Source organism: Sceloporus undulatus, chromosome 8, assembly GCF_019175285.1.
Source record: "Sceloporus undulatus isolate JIND9_A2432 ecotype Alabama chromosome 8, SceUnd_v1.1, whole genome shotgun sequence".
In the NCBI taxonomy this organism is placed as follows: Eukaryota; Metazoa; Chordata; class Lepidosauria; order Squamata; family Phrynosomatidae; genus Sceloporus; species Sceloporus undulatus.
In genome coordinates, this window is record NC_056529.1 from 22126102 (window position 1) to 22144028 (window position 17927).

General features: G+C 47.6%; 1 protein-coding gene across 1 annotated transcript in view; it reads left to right on the plus strand.

The window, feature by feature from the left end:
- Positions 1–333: 333 nt before the first annotated feature.
- The window catches only part of TUBB3 (tubulin beta 3 class III), a 23042-nt gene continuing 5448 nt past the window's right edge, over positions 334–17927 (plus strand). Inside the window, exons 1-3 of the mRNA XM_042437794.1 lie at positions 334–1326; positions 2076–2125; positions 12049–12215. Coding sequence (XP_042293728.1) covers positions 383–1326; positions 2076–2125; positions 12049–12215 — 1161 coding nt within the window. The 5' untranslated portion in view covers positions 334–382. The remainder of the gene's footprint in view (positions 1327–2075; positions 2126–12048; positions 12216–17927) is intronic.

Genomic DNA, 17927 nt, shown 5'->3' on the forward strand with positions numbered 1-17927 from the left:
AAGAAACTCATCCCCGGAGGAACAAAGACCAAGGAGACAGAACTTGGGGGTCATTGGGAGTAAAAGGGGAGCCCCGCTTGGGAACAAGGCATGCAGTACGGCTGAATCGGCATGCCTCAACTCTCAATTCTACAGCAAACAAGATTAAGTTTCATTTCAAGACTAACAAATCTTTTGCCTTGGAGAGGAGGAGTTCCTCAATAGATCTTTGAAGTTCAGCAAGCCCACAGGTGAGTCTCTGGGAGAAGATAAAAGTACACTTGCCCTCACCCATAAAGCTATTTGGAGAAGGGGAGGTTAAACAAACGTTGTTCCAAACTTTGTGGATTCTTAATTTGACTTTGTTTTTCCCCAGGAACTCTTCCACAAAGGCGTCCAGAAGATGACGGTTCCATCACCCCTGTGGCCAGCTCCAGGTTCCCTCAATGCCACCCTTGCTAGCGACCTGCCCATCAACGTGACCAACAAGACCTTTTGCTCGACGGACTGGCCAGTGGTGATCCCCAATGAACTCTTTCTGACTTTGGGCGCCCTGAGTTTTCTGGAAAATTTGCTGGTGGTGGCTGCCATTGTCAAGAACCGGAACCTGCACTCCCCAATGTACTACTTCATCTGCTGCCTGGCTGTGTCCGACATGCTGGTGAGCATCAGCAATGTGGTGGAGACCTTCTTCATGCTCCTCATCGACCACGGGGTGCTGGTGGTCAGGTCCTCCACCATGCAGCAGATGGACAATGTCATGGACATGCTGATCTGCAGCTCCTTGATGTCCTCACTCTCTTTCCTCAGCATCATTGCCATTGACCGCTACATTACCATCTTCTACGCCTTGCGCTATCACAACATCATGACCTTCCAGCGGGCAATGATGATCATCGTGGCTGTCTGGCTGGTCAGCAGCGTCTCCAGCGCCATCTTCATTGCCTACGACAGCACGGCCGTCATCCTCTGCCTGGTGGTCTTCTTCCTCTCCATGGTCATCCTCATCATGGCGCTCTACATCCACATGTTTGCCTTGGCACGCCAGCATGCCCGGAGGATCTCCAGCATGCAGAGGAAACAGAGCTCCCCTCAGTTCACCAGCATGAAGGGAGCTATCACCCTCACCATCTTGCTGGGTGTCTTCTTTGTCTGCTGGGGGCCCTTCTTCCTCCATCTGATCCTCATCCTCACCTGCCCCACACACCCCACCTGCACCTGTTACTTCAGCTACTTCAGCCTCTACCTCATCCTTGTCATTTGCAACTCCGTGGTGGACCCCATCATTTATGCCTTCCGGAGTCAGGAACTCAGGAGGACTTTGAAAGAGGTGGTATTCTGCTTTTGGTAAAGGAAAAGAAGAAGGAAGAGGGGAAGGAAGGAGGCTGGGATGGGAAGAGAGGAAGGAAGGAGAAGAGGCTGAGCACCTGAGGACAAACAAGTCAAACCTGGACATATTGCCCTCTCTCAGGAACCTGAGACCTGGAGTTCAGCATCTCTAAGTGAGGACTATTAGGAACATATAGACAAAGGTGGAGGAGGAGAGGTGCCAGAGGAAGCTACAGCCACCTCACCCATGACCAGAAATGGGAAACCCACAGACTGTTCTTTCACTGACTGGTATCTCTGGACTTAGCCCAGCTCCTTGTTGCTCATGGCAGACTGGAGTTGCTAGGAGGAACTCAATGCAGGACTCAAAGGTAGTAGACCTTCTTCTTGCTCTGTTGCTGCTGTTGCACCCCAGCCTGGTATTAAGTGGCATGGCTTCTTCACACAGCAAGGCTCCAAATAGCCAACTTTGGCTAATATACATGGGCATGCCATCTTCCACAAATTGATTTTGTAACCTCTTTTTAAAGCAGTGGTAACATACTGAGGATACTGTGGGGGACTGGGTGGCAGTGACTGGTAGTTTTTGCCTCCTGGGCAGGAACAACATCATCTGCCAGAGAACCAGAGTAGCTGATGAAAGATTGGGGTGAGGACAAGGCTTTGAGTTGCACTATGGTTTCTTGACAGCTTAGCATAGAGGATGTCAGAATTAGGATGGTTGCTTCCTACCCCTTGGCTGATGTTTCCATTCACTTCTTTGCCAGGTGGCTGGCATTTATGCGGAAGCTCAAGGTTGCATTTCAGCTGTCTGAAGGTCTTTAGTTACAGGCCAGCGGAGGTGTGGTTGTTGTTTTTACAAATCCAAACCCATGCAATTCAGAAGGAAAGGCTCCCCAGCCCTGATGGTGCTGACTCTGCCCAGGTACATGTGCACACAGGATAACAGTCATGTTGATTCAACATCCTTTGAGTATTGCAAAATACATTGCTGGTCCTTTGAGTGTGTCTGTGTCCTTGTGCATACGCCATATACCGTAGTGAGCTCTTGCACTTTAGAATTCACCATCATGTGAAAAGGCATCTTAGGGTGCATCTACACTGTAGAAACAATGCAGTTTGACACCACTTTAAGTGCTGTGGTTCCATCCTATGAACTCTTGGGGTTTGTAGTTTTACAAGGTCTCTCACCTTCTCTGCCAAAGAGTGCTGAAGCCTCACAAAACTATAATTCCCAGAATTCTGTAGGACAGAGCCACAGCAAATAATAAACAGTGTTATTTCTACAGTGTAGGTGTAGCCTTACCTGTGTTTTGCAGCATGTGAGACACGGGGGAGTATCGGAGAGAGCAGAGATGTTCCTATGGGGCAGAGGGAATGAGGGCACTGCCCCCTCATGAGAGTGCTGCTCCCCTAAAATAAATATTCCTTCAGCCCTTCAGTCCATGAACATTGAGGCAACTTAAAACTTCAGTTATGCATTTCAAAAGACAATTTAGGCATCAGTTTAGCATCAGTCCAGTGACCAAGAAAATGCAGATAAGGCATATAGATGAGTTTAAGAGTGTGAATGATTTTCAGCATCTCTCACTCTCTGCAATGCTAGAAATTGGGAGACTGAAGGAAAATTTCAGTAGCGGGGTAGGATTCCTATTGAGGAAGCAATACCCTCATCCCCTTCAAAGCCCCATCCCTGGAAGAGGAACTTTGTAGCACCTTTGAGACTAACTGTGCAAAAGAGGTTGTAGCATAAGCTTTCGTAGACTTGCTCTATTTCCTCAGATGCATGGAGTGAACATCTGAGGAAGCAGACCTAAATGTACGAAAGCTTCTGTTAAAGCTTCTTTCACTCAGCCTCAAAGGTGCTACAAGACCCTCTGCATGCTGGTTTTCCAGACTAAAATCTGGCAATGTCTCTGAATCCCTGAAAGAGAGGTGGCACAGAGGAGATAATGGCCAGATAGCAAGGAGAGCTGACCAAGACAAAATAAAACCTGAGCTCCTCTATGCCTTCTTGGACCCGATCCCCAGCATCTACCTCTTGGCTTTTGTTGTACCACTAAACTGAATTTATGTCAAGTCCACAACTCTCCATGCCATTTCTTCAGATCCCTTTTTGGAGACAGATCTCCCCCACATGAATCTTTTAAATAAAGATCTACTGGAACGCCCCACGAACAATACATGAAGAACAGTTTTCCCAGCGCAAGCCCACTGAGACTTTCAGCAGTGTGTGTAAAGTGGATTGTGACCATGTAGATCAAGCCTCCAACCTCTCATTGTTAAGGGAATTTTAAGTGAAAGGACAAGCAATGAATGCCATGGTAATGACTGTGATTGTTTTGGGGTGGCCCTAAGAATTGCTCAAGGAGAAGTCTGGGCTCAACCACCAAATGGACCAACCTGTTTCCCAAAATTGATGAAGACATTAAGTGTGACCCATTGACCTGCCTTGCGTTCTGGGAGAAAGAAAGAAAGAAAGAAAGAAGTGCTGATAATAAAGTGTATGTATGTTTGCATTCAGCATACAGCATTTCTGTATTACAATAATAATAAAGCTGCGATTTGTGGACTATGTGTAGAAATTCTATCTCTTTGGTCTTTTCCATTCTGCAGAAGAAGGAGGTGAGAGAGACAGAAGAAAGTGGGTCCCTTTCATCTGTACATCTTGATTTGGCACAGTATTATATTAATTAGTATGTTAATTTTGCATAATATATGATCCTTAATTCATAACATACTTTTTGCTCCCCTCTCCCCCCCCCCACAAATAGTCACAAAGAGGATTAATATCTCATTTAAATTAAAAATATGTTCAGAGATATAGAATATATCATTAATTACATTTTTATCTCTTCATACCCCGTTTTTCCTTCTTCTTTCTCAATCACAATTTCCTGTTTATTTCTCCATGATTCTTCATTGCTTTCTCCAATGTACTGAAGCCTTCTTTCGCTAAGGAGTCAAATAATATATATTATTTTATAGACTAGATATATGTGTGCTTATACTCAGGAACTGGAATCCTCTTGGAGTCTTACGCATGCCTACGTTGGCATTTTTGCCCAGTGTAAAATGTCCACATTGAGTATGAGGTCAAGGAAGCCGAGTGTAGCTTGGAGAAGAAAAGGCTGAGAGTTGAGACAAGAGCCATCTTTAAATATTTGAAGGGATATTTTGCAGCCAGCTTGTTTCCTGCTGCTCCAGAGACAAGGGAAGGGATTTTATGAGTTGTGTGCAGAGTGCCGTTGCACATTGTGCATGCGGATGAGCATTCATTGGGCAGACAGGTGTGTTTCTGTTTGCTCACGGAGGAGCACAGTGTTGCCGTTCAATCAACGCATGCAAAGATTTGCATTACACAACCTAAGAACAAAATTTTGGGTGTGGAATGCTGTCCTTAACCTTTCATTACACTCTTTAACCTGGCACACACACAGGTTCTAGGCGTATGACTTCTAGGTATATGCCACAAAGTAGCCCTTCCCAATGGGTTGGACTACAGTTCCCACAGACTGGACCTCAGGCAGGGCATTAATCCTTAACAGATCCTGGAATAGGAGAAGGTACCCTAAATCTCAGTCAAGTAGGATGAAGCTAGCTGTCCTTCACCTCCCAACTCCTAACTTTCAGCCATAGCTATCTCTGCCCAACATGGTTGTTGCCTCCTTGGAAGAAAGCATGGAGTCCTTCCCAATTGACATGTTGGACTGCAGCTCCCTTAAACCCCTGCAACCACTGGCCATGTGGCCAGAGGATGGCAGAAACATTTGGAGAGCACTGTTTCAGAAGAGGCTGCCATAAATGAACACAGACACGCATAAACACTTGAATTGTCTTTGGGGGATGAAGATGTAGCTGGGATTGTTTTTAATGGTTGGGGACCTGTCCTCTCCTGAGGGAGGGCTGCTTTGCTTGCATTTTGCAGCAGTGAGTCATGCTGAAGGCAATGTTACTGAGCATCGCCCATCCCACCCAGCTGTCCAGGTCTGGTCCCGGATGACGTCCTTCCAGTCCTCCAAATGGCAAGCCAGAATAGGAAAAAGGAACTCTTCCCCAGAGGTAAGAGAGATACCCAGAGCAGGTGGCAGTGATCTGAGTGCACAGCAAATGGTATGTTCCCTGTGCATGCACACTTCCCCTTCACATGTATCCTGCACAGCAGCTTATGGCCTGTGCTTCGCAAATGCACCCATATTCCATGGACAATGTTGTTATTGTGTGCCTCCAAGTCGCTTTTGACTTATGGCTCAAGTTTAAGGTGAACTCATACGTTTTTCTTGGCAAGTTTCTTCAGAGGGGGTTTACAATGGCCATTCTCTGATCCTCTGACATTCCAGGCCACCAATCTGCCCTTATGCTGACTTTGTGCAATCCAGGGCTTCATACTTTCCAACATGAAAACTGGGACATGTGTGGCAAAGTAACATCAGAGTATGGCCAAGATGGCAAAAGTTATTACAGACGAAGAACACACAAGCTAGGAGATGCCATAGCAATTTGTTTTTGCCTGAACCACCTGGGAAAGGCAAGACGGCACTGCCTTCTTCTCCTCTCCTTCCTACTGAGTTAACTGAGTGCAAAATACTTTTGCAATTTGAATTCAAAGTTGCAGCAGTTGAAGCAAGCTGAGGACAAAGAGAGGAAAGTAGGATGATGAGAAAGAAACCAGGATATTTTAAAAGCAGCTGGAAAAGTGGGGTTGTAGAGGGTTAAATGGGACTGTCCCTGGCAAATTGGGACATTTGGAGGGTATGGGGCATTCTGTTCTCCGTTGTGGTTCTTTGGAAATCCACCCAATACCCCACTGACTGCATACACAAAGTCCTGCTCTGGTCAGCCACACACTTCTTTGCTAAAAGATGTACCAAGGCACAGATGGGAATGCTAATAATAATAATAATAATAATAATAATAATAATAATAATAATAATAATAATAATAATAATAATTCTTGATGATTTGGAGACTTCAGAGGTCATCAACTGCAAGCTTTTAAATAGGTGGCCATGTTAGTCTGTTTCAGTGGAGGGAAGGAACTTAGCAGCACTTAACTGATAGTCTGAGCTTTTGTGAATTTAATCCATGACCAGAAATCCAGGAAATCTCAGGCTAAAATAGACCACTCTTTAAGATGCTGCTGGATTCTTTCTCTCTTTCTCTCATCTCTGCTAGCGGATGCGTCTCATGCATTTCTCTCCTTACTTATTGCCCTGTTTGGGCTCATCGTTTATGTTGATAGCCATCCTTTTTTGCATCCTCTTTTGTGCTCTGATCCCACACTCCTATACCATCATGTGCATGCACTGTACATTTTGCATTGTGCTTAATATTAGGGTTATTGCCTAATATTACGGAGGTGGGCTGCAATCCACAAGAGTGAATGTTATAATAAATTGGCTTACTTCAAAGGTGCCCTTAGGTGCCTTGCAGCTGGAAGAGAGAGAAAAAGACCAGCTTGGCTTTGAGAGAGAGCTCTTCTTGCAGTGTCGCATCGCATCCCAGTTTAGTTTGAAAGCCTGGCACCTCTGCTGGTGGGAAATGGCCATGGCTTTGGCCATCAGTCTTCTTCTAGAAGGTCCTATGTTTGAATCCTGACACCTCCGGAATAGGCTTGAAACCAAGGCTTATGAAGAATGTCTTTGTTGTTGCTGTTGCGTGCCTTTGAGTCATTTTTCGACTTATGGTGACCCTCAGGCAAACCTATCTTGGGGTTTTCTTGGCAAGATTTGTTCAGAGGAAGTTTGCCATTGCCTTCCTTGAGGCTGAGAAGATGTGACTTGTCCAAGGTCACTCAGTGGGTTTCAACGGCCGAGCTGGGAATCGAACCCTGGTCTCCAAAGTCGTAGTCCAACAACATTTAAACGCTGGCTGTCGAAGAATGTCTTAGGAATGTATTTATTTTGTTTATTTCAAGGATTTTGATCCCACCTTTGTGGGTTACAATTTCTCCCACAATGGGATTCAAGTTGGATATATTTAGCTCGAAGAAGAGAAGACAGAGGTGGTGTGGTACAGCTATCTTTAAATATCTGAGGGTCTGTATGTTATGAGGGCCAGAATGGTGTAGGAGTCTGAGTGCTGGACTAGGACCAAGGTTCAAATCCTGGCTTAGTCATGAAACCCACTGGGTGAGCTTGGGAAAGCAAAGGCAAACTGACCCTGAGCAAATCATGCCAAGAAAACCCCATGACAGGGTCCCTTTAGGGTCGCCGTAGGTTGAAACTGACTTGAAGGCACACAACAGCAACAACAACAGTCATGCAGAGAACAGAGCATGAACCAATGGAGTCAAATAGCAAGAAAAGAGATCCCACCTAAACATTAGGAAGGGCTTCTGGACTGTAAGAGCAGTTTGAGAGTGGGAGAGACTGCCTCGGAGGGCGGATGGGCATCTCTTAGGGATGCTTTAGCTGTGTGCTTCTGCAATTTCTGCTCCTTCCAGCTTAGCCTCTGCCAAGAAGGGCCTGGTTTTGGCCAGACAGACTCCCAGGAGGCACCATGCGCGGTCCACCGTTCTGGGAACTCAGCTGCTTTCCAGGATGAGCTCAGAGTGTTTTCCCATTTCCTCGGAGCCTTTGGCTGGTCATTCTGTCACTCCAGAGGTCTGGGACTGGGAGGGACCAGAGAGACTGGCATTGGCCTTAAGGGGTGGCATTGCCATTAGAATGGCTCAAAGAGCAATGGCAGACATTATTGTCACCTGCAGCACTTCCACATCTTGTGCTGCAGGAACAAAGATTTACCTTGTGCATTTTGGCTGGCCCCATAAAGCTATCACTGTTGTGTGGATTTTAGAGGTTACTGTACTTTTTTTTTTTGCACTGTTAGTCTCAAAGGTGTTGCAGGATCTCTTTGCATACCTTGCAAAGGATCATCACTTCCTCGCTTTGATAAAAGCAGGAGCCTCCTGGGTGGGGTTCTATGGGGAAAGGAAAAACAGTGTCTTGGCCCCATTCTGCCATTCAGCTGTTGGTGAAAAAGCAGGGAGGGAAGGAAGCAGGGAGGTGCTTTTTGCATTTGAACAACTTCCAAGCCTTTAGGAGATCTTGCCATTCTGTGTTCCCAGGTACAGCTTCAGTGCTTATCCCAGATGCACTGTTTGCAGCCAAAGGGCGTCACAACAAAAAGCAAGAGGAAAGAGAAGCCAGGAATTACAGGCAGAAGAGAAAAAGCAAAAGAAAGCCAAAACCGAGTCAGGAGAGATCCTTCACAAAACTGGAGGCTGCCAACTTAATTTTAGACGTAGCAACCCCATAATCCCAATTCATATCATATTATAGGCTGCAATCCCAAATTCCCATTTTTGTAGGTGTCCAGCAGTCAAAATAATAATAATAATAATAATAATAATAATAGAAGATATTTATTTCATAAGTCTGAGCCGACTTGAGGGCATGTGCCCAGTTTGTATCTTGTGAAAGTAAAAAAAAAAAAAGGTGGTGGGAAGAAGAGAGCGAGAGAGAGAATCCTAAAAGCCTAGGGCTGGAAGAGACCCCAAGGGCCATCCAAAGAGAATAACTAAGCCCAGCCTTGTTCTGCCGTTTGGGAAGACACACTCCAAGCAGCGTATACTTAATGGAAATATTTAACCTTAATAAAAAGGATTGAAATATTAATAGTAGAGAATGCTTAATATCTAACCTTGTTGTTGTGTGCTTTTAAGATGTATGGCAACCCTAAGGCAAAGCTATCCTGGGGTTTTCTTGGCAAGGTTTGTTCAGAGGGGGTTTGCCAGTGGCCTTCTCCACATTGTCTGGGGAAATTATGCCTATGGAGCAGTCTATGTGGTTGTGTGTGTGTGTTGCTTCCAGTCCGGCCTGTCAATCAAAGGCCTCATCCTGTCCTTTCCTGGTCCCCCCCCCCAAAAAAAAACCCAGAGTCAGACCTCTGTTGCTGCCAAGGATCAGGGGTCAGGGGCTGCCCCATGGGGACAAGGCTTTGTCCCTGACCCTCCTTGGGGTGCAGCAATGCAACCCTCCAGACACAAAAGAATATTTGGGGGGCAGAAATGGCAGGAAACAGATCTGTGGGACCCCTCCCTGCCTTCCTCACCCCCCCAAAAAAAGGGGAGGGAAGAAGAGGAGGGGGGAAAGAAGGGTTTTTCCCCCCATCAAGAGCCCCTTCCTGATGCTGGGAACAAAGGAGAGGCAGAAGCAAGCAAAGGAGCCTCTCTGTGTGTTTGTGTGTCTTTCTCTTGCTCTGCACAGCTGGGATTAGGAGGAGCCTTTTGTTCCATGGGATTTGCACACAAACACCCACTACAAAAACACAAATGCACAACAGCCTGAATCTTCTCCCATTGCTTTCTAGACTCCCCATTTCTAGAGATCTTTGGGGATATCTTTCCCTCCCAGTGGCCTTCCTTCAGTCCCAGTTTGATCCCAGCGCAATACGGCTCCAGTGCAATACCTGAGAGCCAGCGTAGGTTATAAGGACCAGGGATCGAACCCCCTTTGCTCAGCCATGGAAAGCCACTGGGCAAGACACTCGATCTCAGCTCCAAAAAACACCTTGCAGAAATAATCCAGTTTGAGACCACTTTCCCTGCCCTGGGCATTGTAGTTTTGTGAGACGTTTTGCCTTCTCTGTCAGAGGGCTTTGGTGCCACAATAAACAACAATTCCAGGGTTCCCTAGCACTGAGCCAGGGCAGTTGAAGTGGCCTCAAACTGGATTATTTCTGGAGTGTGTTTTGGACCTCAGCCTCCAGAACCCTCTGAACTGAGGACAGAAACATCTTGACAAGATGGAGGCTTGGGACTGAAAGCATCTTAATTTGTTTTCCCCTTTTTCTTTTCTCCTGTATGGTTTTTAACATCTCTGGCTGATGAAGAAGCCCACGAAGCTTCGAAAGTTTGCAACACGACACTGACATTGTAATTTAAAGGTATGCTTTTTAATGTTGATAGTGGCTTAATGTCCGGGGGTTGGAGTGGATGGCACTTGTGGTCTCTTCCAACTCTATGATTCTATGACAATAATGGCCATTGCCTTCAGTGAGAGATGGGAATTGTGAGTCACACAAGTACTAAAAAGAACATGACTCTGCATGCTTTGCGAGGGTAAGAGGAGGTCAATGGCATGTGGATGTGAGAGATGAGTGTGTGACTTACTGCACTGGGTGACACCTTCTGGTGCCATGGACTCCATCTATGCTCAGGAGCACTCTTGCTTGTAAACCAGACCCCTACCCTTTCCTATCCAGTGGTGGTGCGGATACCTGGTAGGAAGGCAGCCAAGCTTTATTTTCCCCACCACCCCTGTTCACAGCTGGGGACATGTGCCCCCCTACAAACACCTCAGTATGGCATGATGGTTTGAGTGTGGGACTGTGACTCTGGAGGCCAGGAAGCATCAAGGGCGGTGCTTCCCAAACTTTGGTCTCCTGTGTGTTTTGGACTTCAGCTCCCAGAAGCCCAAGCCAGCTTGACCAACAGCCAAGAATTATGACGGCTGAAGTCCAAAACATCTGGAAGACTAGAGTTTGGGAACCACTGATCTAGGGGTGGTAGCCATGTTGGCCATACAGCAAATCCAGCAACATCCAAACAACGATACCTTTATTGGGCCAACTGAAATGCACCATTACATGTTGCGAGCTTTCAGAGTCACATTGGCTTCTTCATCAGGCAAAACAGGAGGAAAGAAAATAGAAGGTCTGTATTTGGCTGTTTCTGGTCTTAGTCCAGATGTCGGGAGGGCTTTCTGCAGGCTTTGGCCGTGGGGTCCCTGGGAGAGTCTCCATGTCCTGGGCATTGAATGTCCATTTGCAACTGATCGGAGAAGCTTCCTTTGGAATTCACTGTGTCTCCTTCCTTTGTGAAGCCACAGGCTCCTTTGTAGGCGGAGGACACTGACTTTCTCAAGAAGCCTTCGTCTTTTGCATCGGGAAAACTTTAGCTCAGGAGACATGATGGATTTCATGAGGCCAATCATTACTTGCTGAGGAGTCCCTTGGAGAGCCAGCCCTTGCGGAAGGGAAGAGGAAAGGATGATGAGGATGATGAGGATGATTCAAAGCTATAGCTGTGTTAGTCTGAGGAATCAGTACATAGGGAGATCTTGTAGCACATTTGAGACTCAAAGAAAGAAATTGGTAGCAGGAGCTTTCATAGACTTCAGTCTACTTCCTCAGATGCATCTTCTTGGCAAGTCAAAGACTTCCATGGCTTTTTTTTGTGGGTTTTAGGGCTCTGTGGTTCTAGAAGAGTTGATTCCTGATGTTTCTCCAGCATCTCTGGCTGGCCTCTTCGGAGAAAGATGCCGGTGAAACGTCAGGAATAAGCTCTTCTAGAACGCGGCCACAGAGCCCCCCAACCCCCCCCCCCAAAAAACATTACATCATGATTGCATTTGTTTCATGGAGCGCTGTGGGTTTTGTGCAATGCTTTCTAAAGCAAAGCAATGTAAAACAACCTTTAAAAGCCTGCTTACGGCAACAGTCGAAGCAACACCGAGGAGAGAGAAAAGGGAGGAAAAAGAAAATGATGCTACAGTTACACAATGGGGAAAAAGAGGGCAAATCCATACAAATCACTGATGGTGATGAAATGCCCAAGTGGAGATGTTAAGGAGGCGAGGCGAGGCGAGGACGAGGGTGGCGTTTGTGGTCCTCCAAAGGGGTCCTCCCGAAGGATGCTCCAGGGAGGCTGCTGCAGGGATGTTGCAGTCTTTGGCGGCGGCGGCGGCGGCTCCTGATTGGCTAAGGCGGCCCAGTGACGTCACCGCCCGGCCCCAGCTGGCCATAAAACCCGGCCCCGGCCCCGGACTCGCCTCCGCCGCCTCGCCCCACAGACGCGCCCCAGACCCTCAGCCAAAGCCCCAGCAGCAGCAGCAGAAGCAGCAGCCATGAGGGAGATCGTCCACATCCAGGCGGGCCAGTGCGGCAACCAGATCGGAGCCAAGGTAGCCAAGGAGAGCAGGCAGGCAGGCTGGGGGGCTTTGGCAAAGGAAGGCAGGTTGGACGGGGGTCCTTTTCAAAAGCAGGCAGGTTGGGGGGTCATCTGCAAAGGAGGTCTTTTGCAATTGGGGGTAGGTTTAAGAGGGTCTTTTGCTGGGGGTCCTTCCCCAAAGGAGGGCAGGCAGAGGCTCTTTTGGAATAGAAGGCAGGCTTAGAGGGTCTTCTGCAAGGGAGGACATGTTGGGGTCTTTTGCAATTGCCCTTTTCCAAGAGAGGGCAAGCTGGGGGTCCTTTGCAAAGGAGAGGCATTCCTGAAGGGATCGTAGACAGGTGGGCAATCTCCCCCTCAACCCCCCCCCAGGGCCTCCCTTGCCTCAGTGGGGCATAGGCTCCCCCGGCTGGACCCCGGGTGGGGCTCCTCTGCCCCTTCTTCTTCCTCCTCTTCTTCCCATTTCCCCTGGGTAGGACGCGAAGCAGAGCCTTCCTCCTGCTCCCCCTCTTCCCTGCGGCATCTCCCCTTGGCACCAACATTGGGGGATGCACCATCACGCCCTCCTGTATCCCAAGGCAAGGGTGGCCTTAGCCTGGGCAATGAGCCCCCCTAGACCACCTGAAGTAAGACCTTGGCATGGGGAGAGCGGAAGTCTTGGGGTCTCTGGGTCTTGGGATGGGTGGGGTGTCTCCTCTGGAGACAAAGAAGAGGAGGGGTCTCTCTTTCTCTGGGTCCCCGTGCCCCACCCAGCAAGAGGAGGAATGGCCCTCCCAGCCCTGCCAGAACAAAGGGGACCCTCCCTCTTCCTGGCTGTGACCTTCCCTCTGACAGCTGTGACCTTGGCTAGGACACCCCCCAACCCACTGGATGCACCTCCTTTTTGGGGGATGTGCCTGTCTTTTTCAGATTCACGTCACTACAGCCCCCATCGCCCTGGATTTCTTCCAAGGATACCGATGGGTCTTTCTTCCTCCTTTGCAGGCTTCCAGAGGGCATGGAAACCCCCATATTGCTTCTGCCAGGGCTGTGTGTGTGTGTGTGTGTGTGTGTGTGTGTGCGTGCGCTGGGTGCAGCCTGACTTCTTTGTCCTGCTTCCTTCTTTGCCCACCCCACCCACCCACCCACCCACCAGCCCCATAGGCACAAAAGTCGGGGTGTTTGGGTGCTTTCTTTCCATCTGGGCAGGAGAAGCATCAGTGCAAGAAGGTTTTTGCAACTTGGGACACCCTTCCTCCCCAACAGAAAAAGAAGAGCCTTGGACAAAGCATCTGTTTTTCTATTGCTGCCAAGGCTGCTCATTCCCAGTAGGCTTGGCCAACGCAGTGGGCAACCGGGCGTCCTCCTTTTCCAGGACATGTCCTGCATTCCAGCCTTCTATCCAGGAGGAATTCCAAAATGTCCTCCATTCAGGGTGACCAGACATCTTTCTTTTCCAGAACATGTCCTACATTTCAACCTTCTGTCTAGGAAGAATTCCAGAATGCCCTTCTTTCTAAGCATGAATGAGTAGCATCAGTTTATATTTGTATGAGTGTTTTTAGTTTTTATTTGCTAATGCCTTGCATTTTTCTTGAACGTCCTACATTTTACAGCATCTTGTCCTCCTTTGTGGTTATGACATCTGATCACCCTGGTGCCAGTGGAGGAGAGCCAGCAAGTCCTCCAGACAAAGAACAATTCAGGTGGTTTCTGAGGCCCAAATGAATGGGTCCTTTTGCTGCTGTGCGCCAGACTCAATTTCTGCAACCTTGGGAGTCATTTCTTGGTGCAAAAAACCCAACTATATGTAGCTGAATCATAGAAAGGACTAGAAGGATCCACAAAGTCCATCCAATTCAACCTCTTTGTGCCATGCAGGAATGACCTAGTAAAGCACTCCTGAAAGGTGTCCATCCAACCTCTGTTTAAAGACCTCCAAAGATGGAGAATCTGTTGAAATGCATTTGGAAAAAGCAAAGGGTTTCTTTCCTCTGGCAATTCAACAAAAGGCTGTCTGCTTAGTGGTTTGTTTAGTCTAAGGGTGTGTGTGTGTGTGTGTGTGTGGAAAGACCCCTGCAATGGAGGGTTTGGGGGGAGATGGGTTCCCGCAGCAGGCGTCTGCCATGCCACAAAGAAGACTCATCTTAATCCTCCCAATTTCCCCCCTCCGCTTCCTCTTCTCTCCCCCCATTTGGCCTTCCCTAACCTGGACATCTGTGCCTGCTCTGAATTAGAAAGCAGGCTGGAAGGTCTGCAATGAGTGTGCGATTGTAGCACTTAAGGCACCATCTATCCTCCTGGGGCGAAGTGGCGTAGTGCAGAGGCAGGCTCAGAATCAAATCAGGGGCACAGCTGAGGCTAAGGACAACCCCTCCTCCTTCCAGCCCCCCAAAGGGAGGCTCCAGTCATTGTGTTGGTTGTGGGGAGGGAGAGGGGGGCCTAGGAAGCACCTGCCACTCATCCAGGGCAAGGAAAAGGGCCGAATAATGAGGCTTGGAAGGCAGCCAGAGCCCCTCCTGCCTCCCCTAGGTTTGGGCTGAGGATGCTTGCAGGTGCACACCACACACAGGGACCTCTTGTCTTGCAAAGCTATCACATGGGTGTGTATGGGTATACCAAGGGGGAACGACACAATTGCCAAACCTCTGCAGCAGAAAAGGCCAAATGCAACCCCCCCCCCCCCCCCACAAACTGGTTCTTGGCATGTCTCTGTAATTCCAAACTGGGCCTTGCAAGAACCTCAAGGAGGAAGGATAGATTTCATTGCCCTCGGTTTCATTTCCACTGGAATGGGAGGCGAGGAAATCATGAGGTTGCCGCCCTCTTGAAATACCTTCTCTTGTTCCTCTTTAAAACGATGCACTACTAATTTGCTATATGTGTGTGTTGTGTGTGTGTGTGTGTGTGTGTGTGTGAATAATTCATTGCCAACTCCTAGGTCCTGGAATTGGCCCAGCTGCTCAGTGCAGGACAGGGCAGCTCAGTCTTTGTAGAGAAGCCTCGCTTGACATTCCTGGATGAGAAATTTAAGACCTAGCCTGCATCCACACTGCGGAAATGATCTGGTTTGACAACACTTTAACTGCCATGGCTCAGTGCAATAGACTTCTTGGAATTGTAGTTTTGTGAGCTGTTCAGCTCTGGTGCCACAACAAACTACAGTTCCCAGGATTCCAAAGCATTGAGCCATGGCTGTTAAAGTAGTGTTAAAGTAGATTATTTCTGCAGCCTTAGCCCTTTAAACATTTTTCCTTCAGGGTTGTAGTCATGTTAATCTATTGCAACAACAACCAGAAGCCTTGTGGCATCTCTGATGAAGGGAGCTACAATCCATGAGGACTGAAGCCAAATAAAACGCATTAGTCTTTAAGTGCCACAAGGTTCTTTACTATAACATCCAGAATCCACAAAACATGGATACCTTTATGGAGCCAACCAAAATGCACAAAATATATGACTCACTGCCTTCTTCATCAAGCAAAGAAGAAGCTTTGAAAGCTTACATCATGTATTTTTGTGCATTTTGGTTGTTTGAATTAAGGTATCCATGTTCTGTGGATTTTGGATGTTGTTGTACTATGCTATATGGCCAATGCAGCTACCACTGGATATGTTACAAGGATCTTTGTTGCTGCTGTTTTAAAGAGTCATTTTTTAAATCCCTTGGCTAAACTCCCGCATGCCTTTGGCCGCAGCGCATGCCCAAGGGTGCCAAATCCGTGGAAAAAAAGGAGTGTTGATTTGGGGGAAAAGGCTCCTTTGAAGCAAGCCTGCTTGCCCCATGACAAAAATCTCTGATGATTCCTGCCTTGGGATCTGCAGTTTCTTTCATCGTGTGGAAAGAGGGGAGTCCTTTGAATCCTTCTCAGAACTGGGCCAAGGTTAATTTAGAATTAGAGAGAGAGAGAGAGAGAGAGAGTATTTCTCTTCTCTGCCCCATTGTGCTATAGCTGCATTTTCCCTTTGCTTTGTAGGAGCTCAAGGCAGTGTGTGTTTGAATTGTTATTTAATATTTATTATATCATCTGGTGAATTTGATGACCAATGTTCATGGTCCAGTCCCAGTCAAACATTCCCTCTGCTGCACCATTGTAGGGCTTGGGCCCAGAATATGGTTGAAATTTTGGACCTTGGGATGCTTCAGTGTTGTATAGAGATTGAATGTTGGACCAGGACTCTTGAAGACCAGGGTTCAAATCCTTTTCCAGCCATGGAAACCCACTGGGTGATCCCAGGCAAGTCAAACTCTCAGATGAAGAGGAAGGCCATGGTAAACCTTTTCCTAAGATTACTCTAGGATGGTAGTCCCCAAACATTGGTCTTCTGGATGCTTTTGACTTCAAAGCCCAGAAGCCCTTACCAGTTTGGCTAATTGTCAGGGATTCTGGGAGATGAAGTCCAAAACAAGTCCACAGTTTGGGAACCACTGCCCTAGGAAGTTTCCACAAAGGCACATAACAACAAGAAGAAGCTTCAACCAGTACAGAGAGTCCCTCTGACCATTTCCAAGGTGCTCCTGCCATTTTGCAACCATGCAGCCACAGATCTGAGAGCCAGGAGCACCATTTCCAGTTCGATTCCCTTTTTTCCAACTGAACGATGCCCTTGAAAAAGGAGACTCCCTTTGCACTCCAAGGGATGAACCCAGCAGCCTGCAGCTGATGTGCAGTTGGTCTTCCTGACCTTGCCATCAGTTCCAATTTATCTTCTTAGTACAGGGAGCAAACGTTGGGAATTAAAGCTCTATGGCTGGAGAGAGGTTAGGACAGAAGGGCTTGTCTCATCTGCCTCTCTCCGGCCCAGAAACAGGCTCTGAAGCGCTTCTTAGAGCTGAGTCTAGACTTTTTGCTCCATGCTGCACCACTGCTGAAAAAGCAGCTCCTTCTGGCCATTAAAACCTTCACCAAACACACACATAAGTCCTCCTGTGTCCTTTGCCAGGATGCTGTTTCATCCTTGCTTATGGGAAATGCTTGCTCTAAGGCAATAATGGCCATGGAGGATGTATGTAAATTCAGCCTAGACAATGAGAACATAGAAATAGTAAAAGAGTCCCTATCCCTTGGATCAAACATTCATCAGAACAGAGACTGCAGTCAAGAAATTAGAATAAGACTAAGAATGGGAAGTGCAGTTATGAAAGGACTGGAAAAGATGCTAAAGATATGCAAGGTAGAATAATCCAAGCCATTATATTCCCTGTCAAACGATGTATGGATGTGAAAGCGAGACGGTGAAGAAAGCAGATAGGAAGAAAATTATTGGAGATGTGGTGATGGAGAAGAGGATACTGTGAATGGCCAAAAAGACAAATGGGTCCTTGAGGAGATCAACCCAGAAATCTCCTTGGAAGACAAGATGACCAAATTGAGGCTGTTGTATTTTGGCCACATCATGAGAAGGCATGAATCATTAGAAAAGACAGTAATGCTAGGAAAGGTGGAAGGCAGTAGAAGGAGAGGATGGATGGGATGGATTTGTAGCACCTAAGCAGAGAGGCAGAGAATGGGGGGCTTGGAGACGTCTCACAGGGTCGCTATGAGTCGAGGTTGATTCAAAGGGAGCTAACAACAACAAAGGGCTAGAAGCCGGAAGTCGCAAGCGCTTGCCCTTCCCGGATCTCCAAACTGCGCACCACTTTTTGCTGCAGTGCATGCCTAATGGCTTCTCAAGCATGCGCCACAAACCAGCGATGGGAGGTTGCATGCTCAGTCCACCTGCGAGATGACTTTGCACAAATCTCTCT